This window comes from Caenorhabditis elegans, chromosome X, assembly GCF_000002985.6.
Source record: "Caenorhabditis elegans chromosome X".
Classification (NCBI taxonomy): Eukaryota; Metazoa; Nematoda; class Chromadorea; order Rhabditida; family Rhabditidae; genus Caenorhabditis; species Caenorhabditis elegans.
This window is the reverse complement of record NC_003284.9, coordinates 11,729,254-11,741,875: the sequence shown is the minus strand read 5'-3', so window position 1 is coordinate 11,741,875 and position 12,622 is coordinate 11,729,254. Positions and strand designations below refer to the sequence as shown.

The window sequence follows — 12,622 nt, the reverse complement described above, 5'->3', positions numbered from 1 at the left end:
ATTCAGAGAAAAATGGTTTTTGGAAAATCCGATCAAACACAACTATATCATGGGAACATGAGGGAAGTGAAAAGTATATCAAATTTATACAATTCGATTACGAAACAATACAACAAAATGCAAAAAAAATTGTATAACGTTTAAAAAAGGATTAAAGGATTAAAGGACGATCCGTTCTTCAAATGCTATGCACTGCGGATCTGGGATTCAGGTACACTGCCTGGTGGTGATCCCTCTGGGCTGTAATTTAAGCCACGTCCTAGCCGGGGACTGTGGCCGATAATCCAGTCGTGGATTGCTCCACTTCCCAATAGAGGCTGGGTGAACCTAGGGGGTGAGGCCGGGCTTGAACTCGTGACCTCCAGACTGCTAGCGGCCACCACTACCGACTGAGCTCTCTGTCCCCTCTGACTAAAATTATGGCAATATCAGTGTAATTTTAAATATTATAAAATACAGGTAGGCACCAAAAACACCAGTGCTCGCAATACGGATTTAATTTGCAAGAAAGGTACATTTCAAATTAAAAGGTTTTTTTCAAGGCAATGAAAATTTCCATATGCAGGAATTCTTGCGCCTTTCAGTTTCAATCACTAAATTTTTCAGTTTTCAGTGCCAAAAAATGGGGAGAAATTTCAAAAGTTTAAAAAACCTCTTAGCATTCCGAATTTGCTACATCTCAAAAAAATCCTCACTGAAACTTCATCAGCATATGCTTAGGTATTCCTTTCTTGTCCCCATTTGGTTTTTGTGACATCTCCTGGACAGCAGATGTCTCCTGGGAGCGATAAATAGTGATACGGCTATGAGTTGTTGTCCTTTTCTTTTTGTCTTCTACTCCCATTTTTTATGGCCGTCCCTCAAAACTTCTGACTTTATTGTGGGTGTCCGTCAAAAAGGTTGACACCGATTATTCCTGGTGTTGCATCGTAAAACGTTAGATTTGTGAGATGGGCTCTGGTTTACACAAGATTCTTGGATTTTTGTGTAAAAAGGATGTAGTGGTGTGTCCTGACAAAGTCCTGACAAAGTAGTTATTTGGTAAAAAATACTTCAAAATTATTAGAAGATTTTTTAAAGTGAAATTTCTGCCAGAAACTTACTTGTGCTCAAGGGAACAAAACAACAATAAAATTAAACGAGTATCTTACAACAAACAAAATGAACTTTCCGTGGAGTGGCAAATATTTATTTCTTCAAGGGGACCTACGCCAGACTACTCCAGTCAGTCAGGTACGTATGCCTGATGAAGCTCAGGCATATTTTCTATTTTTAGTTCAATAATACATCAGATTTCAACAAGAAAATGATTTGTTGTAATAAATTTTCAGTTAGTAATGCGGTTAGGCTCATTTTAAAAACGGAACAGAAACTGAAAAGTGTCTGAGGAAATCGACACTGCTCTCATCATAATCCTATTTTTTGTAGTTTTCCACCAGTCCCTTACTCCTCCTTTCCAAAAACATGAAGATGAGAAGAAGGGACACACACAGAAGCACTCTTGGACGACGTCCTTTCTTTCAATAAAACAGGGAAACAGACGAATGTGGAGGGGGCATAGGAACCGGAGCATAGGCTCTAGGAGTCGACTGAATTGAAGGAAAAGATGATGAAGGGAAGGAAATGTCTTCTACTCTTCCTTTTTCTTCTTAAAGATGTGTATTTGTTTCAAAACTTGTTTTGTCCTTCCTATGACCCTAATTGAGCCATTCTACAGAAAAGACAGCAATGAAGCTACGGATGAATGAACATTGAAAAGAAAGAAATGCAAACCACAAAGAGTTAACAGATTTGTTTACAAATGTCCTTTAAAAATTTGAATTCAATAATTTGGGATCCGGCAGAGAAATTGAAATTTCCAAAAGCATTCTGAAGACATACGAATGGCTCAATAGCGAATATATTTAAAAATACGTAATTGTCAAAAAAAAACATGGAACGCTTTTTCAGTAAAAAATCATGTTTAAATAACGTAATCTGAAAACTGGTCGTGAGAAGGTTAAAGGTTGTTTGCCAATTGCCACCAAACTTTTTTTTAGCGGTTTGCTTTTTTGTAGCCCTAGTTTTGGGTATTTCGCACGTTTTGGCCCAAAATGTGCTCAAATAAACAAATTTCGTTGTGTAACTTACCAATAAAGTTTTTATGACTGTTAATATTACGAAAAAAAGTAAGCTAAAAAAAGTAAAAATCACTATGCTAAAATGCCTGATATTGAAACGTTGTAAATTTAGATCGAAAAAAAAATAGATCAATAAATTAAATTTTTTTTTTGTAAATTCAAAATAACAAATAACAAAACAACTATAAAAAAGGCTAATCCAAACTGCAAGAACCCAATCAAAGTTTTATAAAATAATTGTTTTGCAAATTATAATTAAAAATGATTTTACTCTCTGAAAAAAAAAAGAAATCTGCTTGCTAGGATGTTAGAAAAAGTAGCTTCAATATTCATGTTTTTAATTTTGTTTGAAAAAAAGTAATGATAAAGGCCCAAATTACATTCCACTTTTCTCGAAGTCTGATTCAGAAAACTTCACCACTTAATTTCATCAACCCATAAGTCTGATTATGATTTCCGGAATAGTTTTAATGGTATTAATCAGCATTTCTCCAAGAGCGATGTAAATATGTATTTATTTGATCCTACCCGTCTTGCCAATTTTCCTATAAACTATATTGGTTAAGAGGATTATGCCCAGTGCACTATGATGGAGGCCACTTCAGATCATATCCACATTGGCGGCTTCAATGCTGAGTCCAATCCAAGCCAATGCAGTGTAGACAAGAGTTGAAGCAACAAGGACGGCAGTGTAGATAGCGTTCATTTTGTGGTGTTGTTGGGAGAGTTGTTGGGATCTGATTGATCGAACTATATGTTATTTTAATAAAAATTGAATACAAGTTGAGCATTTCCTTAAACTATTAAATGTTTCGGTTCTGTGAGTATTAGATTTTTGATTCCTATCGGTAAACTACAAAGACTTTCATTTTCCATGCTTTGATTTTCGATGTCAAATCAAAAATTAAACGTTTATAATTATAGATAAGAAAAAAACGCAGGTCAGTGTATTTCATGAGTTAAAGCACGTGCAAATGTGTCTGTGTGAGTGTGTGTGCAATTGCGCGTTATCAGTCACCATGTCAATATACCCGACTCAAGTTTTCTTCACACATGTTTCTTGGCTTTTTCATTTGATCCATGCGCGTTTCACATTAAAATTTCACGTTGGAGAAGTCTTGGAAATATGATTTGTTGGTTTTCAGTCTGTCAGCTGCCATAAATAAGCGTGCAGTTTTGTGATATATCTTTATCACAAAACAGAAATCAGTCACACTCCATTTTCTTCCGCTCATTTTTATTTTGCTGCTACTTTCAGTTGGCATATTTTTTAAATTATATTTTTTTTCTTGCAAAACTTGTGACAGCTAAATTTGAAACAACGTGATTTGATTAAATATCAAAAATACCAACCTTCTTTTCATAATTGACTTGGCAACTAAAACCAAAAATATTTTAATTTCATGGACACATTTTTTTCAATTTTATGATTATTTTATGTTTTACCTTACAAAATTGGAAACTTATTATTCATTGTGCACAGACAGTGATATATTTTGAATAAAACTCAATGATCTTTCCTATTTAATTTGCTTAAAAGTTTTTGTGGTTCTAGAAACAATAATAAATGCCATTTTAGTTTCATTTCAAGAAATGACAGTGACTCCATTCACTTTTTTCTAATTAAAAAAAAATATTTGAAAAATGTATTCTAAGCAAAACCCGGAACAAAAGTACAGTTTTCCAAAGAATCTGAATTGAAAAGTTTTCTGTGAAAAAAGTATTTTCTACATAGTTTGAACGTTCATTTTCATTTCACGTTCTTGTTTTGTCTTGGCAAGGTGGTCAAATCTAGTTTGGATATTTTTTTGGTTAACATATTATTAATTTACTTTTTTCTTTTCTAAGATTTTTCTTTTTTTCTAAGAAAATAGTTTTCTTATATTTTTGATTCGATTTGTGTCTATACCCCTGTCTTAATAAAAAAATAAATTTCCGTTTTATCAATTAATTTTCTTAAATTGATAATGATACAAATTTTACTCCAATGGTTTGGAAACGGGATTTTTGAAGTATACATTCAAAAACAGAAGTACCGTTTTTTTCCGTTTTTAAACTTTGCAGTTTTTTAAACTTTGCAGTGTTTCACATTGTTTTTTTCTTATTTATAAGCAAAATAAAACATATTCTTGTAAGTTTCTATTTGTAAAGTTAAACATTACAAATTTGAATTCCCGAAATATTTTTAAATTTAAATTTTTCTTCATCTGAAGCAAGGGCACAAAACTTCTCTCTCATCTCTCTCAAAAATGTGCATATTTCCTATTTTGTCATGTCGCGTCTGAAAATTCACTATGGAAACGTCAAAAATAGATGACGACAGTTTTGTTCTTTGTTTTCTTTTTATGTCCTTGGTTTTTTTGTCACGGTGGTCACAAAAGAGGAAATTGCACAATAGCGAGGGAAAATTATTGATATTAATAATTTCATTCAGTTCAATGAAATTTTATTCTCTTAAAGGGACAGTGTTTGAACCTTCAAATTTTAGTTTTTGTTAGTTTTCCGTTCTAATTGAATCTTGTAAAAATTCTAATTTTCTTTGATGTTTCCACTCGAACTTTTATGTTAATTAGTTTTCTCACGCACTAAAATTTTCATAGTTTTTTAGTTACAAAGTGCAAAATGAGGATGTCATCCAGCGACGGAGAAGAGAGCAATGATTATACAGAGGTTCGTTTTCGAAATAAATTTAATAAATGTTTTGAAAATGACAGCGTTTGTTTCCGAACTAATTCCTCACGCTGTGTGAGTTATTAATTCTTTTTGCATTTTTTTAAAAAACTGCACCCATTTTCAGTAAATTCTCAACCTACGCAAACAATCTGTCTATGCAAGGTACCGTATATTCTCTATTAGTAAGGCGCCTTTATTAGTTTTGCACCTCTATTAGTTTTGCATCTAAAATCACTCATCGAAAATTAGTTTTGCACTCTCTATTAGTTTTGCACCTCTAATAGTTTTGCACCCCTTTACTTGTTCCCTATTTTTAGGAATTCAAAATTTGCATTATAAAATCGTTCTAATAATTAGGAAAATTATTACAGACTTGGTATAACAAGTCAAAATTGGCAAAATATGAGTACAACTCGGACAGTTTTTGTGTATCAGCTTTAAAGTTCGTCCATTTTGGTTCATAAGGTGTTACTGAAATTGATGATATTTGCCATAACTTAATGGGAAACATGAGAAAAAACCTGTTGGAAAATTAGTTTTGCATCAAATTAGGTGTCCGAAAATTAGTTTTGCACGCCTTACTAATAGAGGATATACGGTAACTAAAAACGATAAGCGTGATTTTTAAACAAAATTTTATATTTTTTGTTTAGATTTTAAAAACGCGTTATGTTTTATAGTTTTTTCATTTGTTTGCTCATTTTGTAACTTAATTTAGTAAAAAAACTGAGAGGAACAGTTTTTTTTCTGAAATTTCATTTTATAGTTTTAACTTTTTTTTTCTGGAATACTTTTTTATCCAGAAACTGTGGTTACGTATCCTCGGTATTTAACGAACTATTGAAACATTTTTTAATTTTTTTCAGAAAACTAGAGCAGTTGACTGGTTTTTTTTTTCATATTTTACAATGTATGCAAATCAAAGAAATAAACTAAAAACTAGTAGACAATTTTTTGGTCGATTTTCAGAATAACCAGGAAAATCAATTCCACTATCCAAATGTAAACATGAAAACATAAAAATTTGCTTGAATAGTACCAAAAAGGTGCGGCAGTGAGAAATTTGTTAAAACTTTCTTGGGATTTTCTCACATGTATATCATGAACACTAAGAACAATTTATTGAAATTGTTCTAGTCAAAAAAGTGTAAAATGCTCAGATTTGGCCACTCATACTTTTGGAATTCGAGAAAAAAGTTTTCTATGAATTTTATGTTTTCAGTTTGTTCCGAATGTTTATATTTAAAGATTTTCGGATTTCAACATGCGACTTTGCTTTAAATTTCTCAAAAATCCCAATTCTTTTAATTTGGCCACTTACCAAAAATTCTATTCAGACTCTTCAAAAATCTCAAATGTATTATGATAAAACCAACAAATTTATACAGTTTAAAAGTTGCTCATTTCCACCAATGCACTGTTTGTTTTTAATAATTGAAGATAATCAAAGTTTCGAATTTTTTGTTTGGTCAGACATTTTCCTTCCTGTACTTCCTTTTAGTTGTCGGATAACAAAGTTAAAACCCTTCTCCTCACTTTCACTTCACTTGGGTCAACAAACGTTGTGACCTACAGTTTTTTGACTTTCCACAGCGTGCTTTGTGACTTTTGTATTTGATCTACACAGTCATAACACATTGTGCAGACTATTCGAATTTTATTGATATTTTATCAATAGAAACCACAGTAAAAACACACAATTTAAAACATCTGGAAAATATTTGGAAGTATGTAGCCCGTTTTAAATAGTATCTTTTGATGAATCTCATTTTTCCATTCTTGAAAATTCAAAACGTTTCATTTTCCCATCTTTTGGAGCAAAAAAATTCGAAAAATGTCGTTCTGCGGTAGATGTTTTTGTTTACTTATTTATCTTCAGTCCACATTCTCCCACGCGTTTTTTATTTTCCAATGATTTATTTTCAATCGGTTCGGGTTCGCTGATCTTATTCATGAAAAATACATTGCATTCGTTGATCGGATTATGTTTTTCCCCAGCAAAACATATTTTTGTTGCAGTTTGAACGCTAGAAGTAGTAAGCAGAAGAAAGAACCATTGGTTTCTTCAGTTTATATAGCAATTCGAATAAAATGATATCAGAATTCAATTAAAACGTTGAAACAATTTTGAAAAAATAAGAGTTCGGTTTTTTTGTATGAAATTTTAGTTCATTTTAACAACTTATTAATCAAATTACATTCAACTTTGATAAAAACAGATAAAGTCGAAATTCATTGTCTTTTGTCATTCTTTCTTTTGTGTCGAATTTTGTTCTCTTTCGAAAGTTGCCACAAATGTGACACTTTTAGGATTCAAAACCTATACGCTCATTTAACAATTTTTCTCCTTGCTCTTGAATATTAAACTACGATCTGTTCCGTTACTGAGAAAATGTTGGCATAAGAAGCTACACAAAAACATCGTTAGAAATTGAATTCCAGTTAATTTTTTAATTTTCAAAAAAAATTATAAACCCCCAATTGTTTTATTCAGTTGTACTGTATCACATTTAAACTAAACATGAACGTATGTTTAAATATTCAATTTTTCTCCTACGATCTCTTCCAACTTTCATCGTTAGATATTAAATTTGATTTTCAAATTTGCTGATCCATCACCAGAAGTTCTGATTTTTTGCATTTCGAATATAATAGTGATGCAACTAATTTTTTCGGATTGCAATCTGTTAGTGATGATTTCACAAGAATTCCCATTCCATTTACGAGCAATTGCAGAACTTTCGAAACGTCACCAATATTCAATAGTATTCTTATCAATTCTCTATGATTTTTATCACTAAACTGTAATTGTGCTGAGTTCAAAGAACTATTTGTTCATTAAAGGTGTGCAGCTTTTTGAATAAAAAACTTTGTTATGAAAACATCAGAAAATTATGATTATATTTAAACTGTATGGCTAACAACGGTAATCTAAAATATGAACAATGACCAAGAGAAACTAGTTTTTTGTAATCAGAACTTTTGTGTGGCGAATTCACACTCTAACCTAACCCACAGATCATCCCCACAACGTGATTCATTTTTTGCAACCGATCAAATATCTATCCCGATTTTTAAAGTTGATATCATTTTTAAAATGTACAATCCTAACATAAGGAGCTAAATGAAACCCTAAACTCGTGCAAAAATGAGAAAAAAACGAGACTACGCGAAAAATGGGCGGGGCTAGATCTCTGTTCCTCTCTCTTTTTGATGCGTCTTCCTGGCGACCCTCTCGGCAAAGAGAGGAATTTTTTGTCATCGTGGTTGCCCTCGGAGATTCACAAAGTCCATCGAAATTTTCATTCACTCTTGTTTCTAAGTTCTGTTTTTAAAATTTTCGCTTTAAGGAGAGCTTTCTCAGAAAAAAAGTCCAACTATTTCAGACCGATATGACTAATCAGAAAGAAGAAACAAGAAACGAACGGAAGGCTGTGATTCTTGGATCAGGACACAAAGCTTTATTTGTAAGTTGGAATATTTTATCAATACTTATTTTTCACACTAAAGTTATGACAACTTGAACATGCATCAAATTTTTTACTGATATTACGTTTGCGTTGTTTTTGTTTAATTTGGAACATCGTAGTTCAAAAAGTCTTAAACGTGAGTAAGTCAGAATCGACTATTTCAATTGTTAACAAAGTTTTTGAATTTAAAATTGTTAAGAGAAAATAATGTTTTTTTGTCTGAAACTGTCAAACTGTTCATTGATCGTGTGTGGTCACAAAGTTCAATTGATGCAAATCACTACTTCCCCCATACACAGTTTTCCGAGTTTTTTTGTATTTTTCAGTAGTTTGAATATTGTATTTTCAGTTCAAACAACTCTGTGATGCAGCATCCAATTATGAAAAACATGTCCATTATCCAGATGTTCACTACCTTACCATCGATCACATGGGAACAGAGCATGTGGTGGAAATCACCGATCCAGGATTGGTTAGTGATCTTTTCCTGTTGTTTTCTGTTATTCAGCTACCGTTTTCTTTTATTGTCGGAAGAAAATTGGGTTTTCACAACACGTGTTTATTTGATGGGTCGGAGCAGTCAGCCGGTTGTCTCATGGTATACAAAAAAATTGGAAAAGTAGGGCGCGAGGGTAATGTGAGAAACACTTGTGCCACCGCAAAGACAAGGAACATTTACCGGTTAACGGCTCTGCTAATGAATGATCAGTAGCGAAATTCACACAAGAGTACAGTCAAGTGGGAACAAGACAAAAAAGTTGGTTTTGTTGGAATTTGGGTTAGATCAAAGAAGTCGTTAGAACTACACCAAAGTGATCAGGATTAGTCAGAAACTTAAAAAAAAAGATGATCATAAAAAAAGGCTCCATATCATAATTTATTAATATTCAAATCCTCAAATACAAAAAAGCAAAGCATAAAGTTTTTATAAACCGGAAATTTAGATAAATTTTAAGATCACAGTTAGTATTCTTGCAATTCTCTAATTTAACCAGTTTTTCAGTTGTGAGTGAACTCCAAATTGTGCTTAAACCTGAGTAAAACTGTAACAACATACTCTAAGTAGGTAATTTTTAATCCCATAATTTGCAAATGGTTTGAATCACTTTCAAACTTGTTTTTCTAGTTATGTTTTGCTGTTTGAAATTTTAAAAGCTGATCTGGATCCCATCAAAAATTTAAACAAATGTAATAGATTTTTAGTATAGAGTTTGCTCCCTTTAGATCTTTTGATCTTAATAAGTTTTTGTCTGGGCACGACGAATAATACAAACTTGTGATTATATTAATTAAACTACAACTTTCACATTTTCATAGTTTTGTTCCAATATCAAAGTTGCACTTTTGATTCCACAAATTGTTTCAGGCTCGCACAGGAAATCGGGAAATGGCTCTGACAGCAGCTGATTATGCGATTCTATACTATTCTGCACTAAACATTGATTCTCTTCAAGCTCTTCAGTCACTTGTCCAACCTCTCCAAAATCGAAAAAACGTGAGACAATTTATTTTTTGATTGACAATCCAGGGGCTTCAGCCTATCGAATGGCAGCGGAAATGAAACGGATTAGGTGTATGATTTCTCCCCCAGTTATTTTCTCATAGAAGCACAACGTGCGCATGATTTTGCTGTTGCTAGACAAAAAATAGATTTCCGTTTCCCAGGGTAGTACGAAAATCGAATTGGTTAAACGAAATGCTCTGCAAGACCGATGGTGACAGCTGTGAAAAAAATGCGTAGTGCCACAAGAATAGTAACAGAGAGAGCTGTAAAAAACCTCTGTGCCACTCTTGTTATTTGCCTACCAAGACGCCGAAAGTTTGCGAGTTTGAACGGGTTGCTCTTTGTGCAAATAGATACAGCCGATGCTTGAGAAAAATGATTTTTCTCTTTCATCTCCTATTATATTTTTGTGTCCAACAGCTGATGTCGGACTATTGGTAGTCTGGAACTTTGAAGAATGTGACTTGGAAAAAAGGAAATGTAAACATGAGATGTTGAAACACTTTATTCGGAGTATTCTGTAGATGTAAGATGATATTTACCTAGAATCGGGAAACATGAAACTATTGGAAATTGGTAACCCAATATGGAAATGGGTAATATCAGCAAAAAATGAGACAAAAAACCAAACAGTCCATAAATGAAACAAAACATATTTCAGCTTCACATTCTTCTTGTATGTGATTCAGACGAAGTGATACCAGAAGAAACTGCATCAGCACATACAAGTTCCACGTCGGAAGGTAAAAATGAGTCACGGAGGAAAGATGTTCCACATCATTTCACACAATTTCAGGGTATGAGTCAGATGACCGAGATGGTATGAAAAGACACTATTCAATGGAACAAATTCGTAAGGGATTGGATGATAACATATCTACTTCAGTTGCAGATCAGGTGAGTAGGGCATTTTTAACGTAAGGCTGTCAAACTGAGAATAAAACAAGCAGTACTACATGTATATCCTTCTGTTAAAAACGTGACGCCTAATTGCTGATTAATTATTATAATAGCCACACATATTCTGCATGAATATGTATTGTGTGTAATAGTAATCTTATTTTTGAAAAACTTCCGAGTTGCAGTTAAAACACACCGATAGAAAATGCGAGTATATTTTTAAATATTTTATTTTGAGTTAGTTGAAGATACGTAATAGTCACACATGGAACAAAATATATATTTAATTGTTTTGTTGGCACTTGCCACAATAAAGTGATTATAGTCTCTGGAGCTATGATAGAGAAAAGCATACAGTATTTTTAAAAATATGAATTTAATGAACAAAAAAAATTCCAACTGAAAATTGAAATTTATAGGGTGGGTCATATTTATGTGGACTCGTATCGCGGTTATTCACCGCTCGTGATTACTCTAAACTTGAAGCACCGCAAAAAATATATGCTTTTAAAGTTTGATATCAAATTTTTTCCTATAATAGAAACTTGTGAAAAATCCAATCAAATTTTATAGTCGCGAGCAGTCTTATGTTAAAATGTCCAATGCCCTAGGACAAGATAAATGCACTTATTGTTTATTATAACTGCTGATATTCAATTTCAGGGCGAACAACTGGCGCAGGAACTTGGAAGTCGGTGTTCATTTATGCAAATAAGTTCCAGTAGCTCTTCAGATGCAAAGAAAGTATTAACACAAATGATTATGTCCATCAACAAATCTGGTCCCACGCGAAATCGGAGAATGTCTAAAATTGCAAGGCAAGTATTTTAAATAACTCTCAAACTTATCCGAGAAATTTTTGCAAACATTTTTTAAAGCTGCTCAAAGTTTTTGCCAGGAAGTCAAAATTTAGTTTTCTAAACAAGAAAATATTGTAAGAAACTTTCAATATATGCCAAAATATTCTCAAAAATAGGCAGAAAGTTTGCCTTTATATTCATAAATAATACTAATATCAATATTAACGGAGCTACTTGATGTTTTGTTCTAACTTAATTGATATTAAAGGCCCCTGGAATTTCTTAATTTTTACTGAACAAGTTTACAATTAAGAACAAACAAGTACTTGAAGATGGTCACGAAAACTTAACAAAAAATATTGTTCACTTCTGCGAACAAGCTGGTAAACACCAAAATTCATTTTTTTTTGCAGCATTCTACGATCGAAATCATCCGACAAATCGGGAGAGAATATGATATTCGAGGCAGTGAATGAGAAAAAGAAAAATGGTAAAAAAGAAAAAGGAGAGAAAGTTGAAGATTCAAAAGTGTGCATCATAATGTAATGTGAGGAAATATGGAATGTCGTTTGATCTCAAATGGGAATAGATAATGCATTGTTTCGTATTATGGAAAAATTACTGAAACACAACTGTACTTAAATTTTAATGTTTCTTTTCTTGGTGAACTTTTCAGTTCTAGTCAGCTCCCCGAACCTCCCGGTAATTTTGAAATGTATGTTTCCAGTGAACTTGTGATATTGATGATAATTGGATTTTATAACAGTAGTTTGTGTATTTGTGTTTTATTAATTTTTGAGATTGGAATAAATAATTTGTAAATAAACATTTTCTCCACTATTACATTTTTGGATGAAATCTTAACTAAAAGAGGGATTCAAAAACAATTTGAAAATAGCATTTCGATGCTTGAAATGTGTAAAATTTTGCGCGGTAGTTCACTGTATTAATATTTTACAAGACTAAAAAAATCCATTAATCACTTTTTGCATATTACTTTACAGTCCAATTAGAAGAAAAGCTCAATACCAACTAATGAATAACCTAATGGAACATACTTTTTTCAAGAGTTTGTTGTATACTGTGAAGTTACAGCGTAGACATTGTTGAAGCAGCCAGACGGATGACATAGGATTGATCACTGAAAAATGACAG

The 12,622-nt window shown here is 32.5% G+C and overlaps 2 protein-coding genes and 1 non-coding gene across 3 annotated transcripts; 2 read left to right on the top strand and 1 right to left on the bottom strand.

The window, feature by feature from the left end:
• Nucleotides 1–1,462: 1,462 nt before the first annotated feature.
• On the top strand, nucleotides 1,463–1,595 carry C40H5.10. The gene has a single exon (NR_072173.1). It is a non-coding gene; the product is annotated as an Unclassified non-coding RNA C40H5.10 (non-coding RNA).
• Nucleotides 1,596–2,721: 1,126 nt separating this feature from the next.
• nspa-9 (Nematode Specific Peptide family, group A) lies at nucleotides 2,722–2,826 on the bottom strand (the record flags this gene model as incomplete). Its single annotated transcript, NM_077564.3, has 1 exon — nucleotides 2,722–2,826. One exon carries the CDS (start codon nucleotides 2,824–2,826, stop codon nucleotides 2,722–2,724), a length of 105 nt encoding a protein of 34 aa, NP_509965.1.
• Nucleotides 2,827–8,173: 5,347 nt separating this feature from the next.
• D1053.3 (Ras family protein) lies at nucleotides 8,174–12,290 on the top strand. The gene is made up of 7 exons (NM_077563.4): nucleotides 8,174–8,260; nucleotides 8,613–8,735; nucleotides 9,630–9,758; nucleotides 10,429–10,510; nucleotides 10,564–10,664; nucleotides 11,331–11,485; nucleotides 11,881–12,290. Exons 1-7 carry the CDS (start codon nucleotides 8,186–8,188, stop codon nucleotides 12,011–12,013), a joined length of 798 nt encoding a protein of 265 aa, NP_509964.2. The 5' UTR covers nucleotides 8,174–8,185; the 3' UTR covers nucleotides 12,014–12,290.
• The last annotated feature ends 332 nt before the right edge of the window (nucleotides 12,291–12,622 follow it).

What these genes read in the sequence shown, in the direction of transcription:
- D1053.3 (NM_077563.4), top strand. Translation starts at nt 8,186, where the DNA reads ATGACTAATCAGAAAGAAGAAACAAGAAACGAACGGAAGGCTGTGATT. An exon ending in AAATCACCGATCCAGGATTG is followed by an intron (nt 8,736 to 9,629) that starts GTTAGTGATCTT and finishes AAATTGTTTCAG; the next exon opens with GCTCGCACAGGAAATCGGGA. An exon ending in AGAATGTCTAAAATTGCAAG is followed by an intron (nt 11,486 to 11,880) that starts GCAAGTATTTTA and finishes TTTTTTTTGCAG; the next exon opens with CATTCTACGATCGAAATCAT.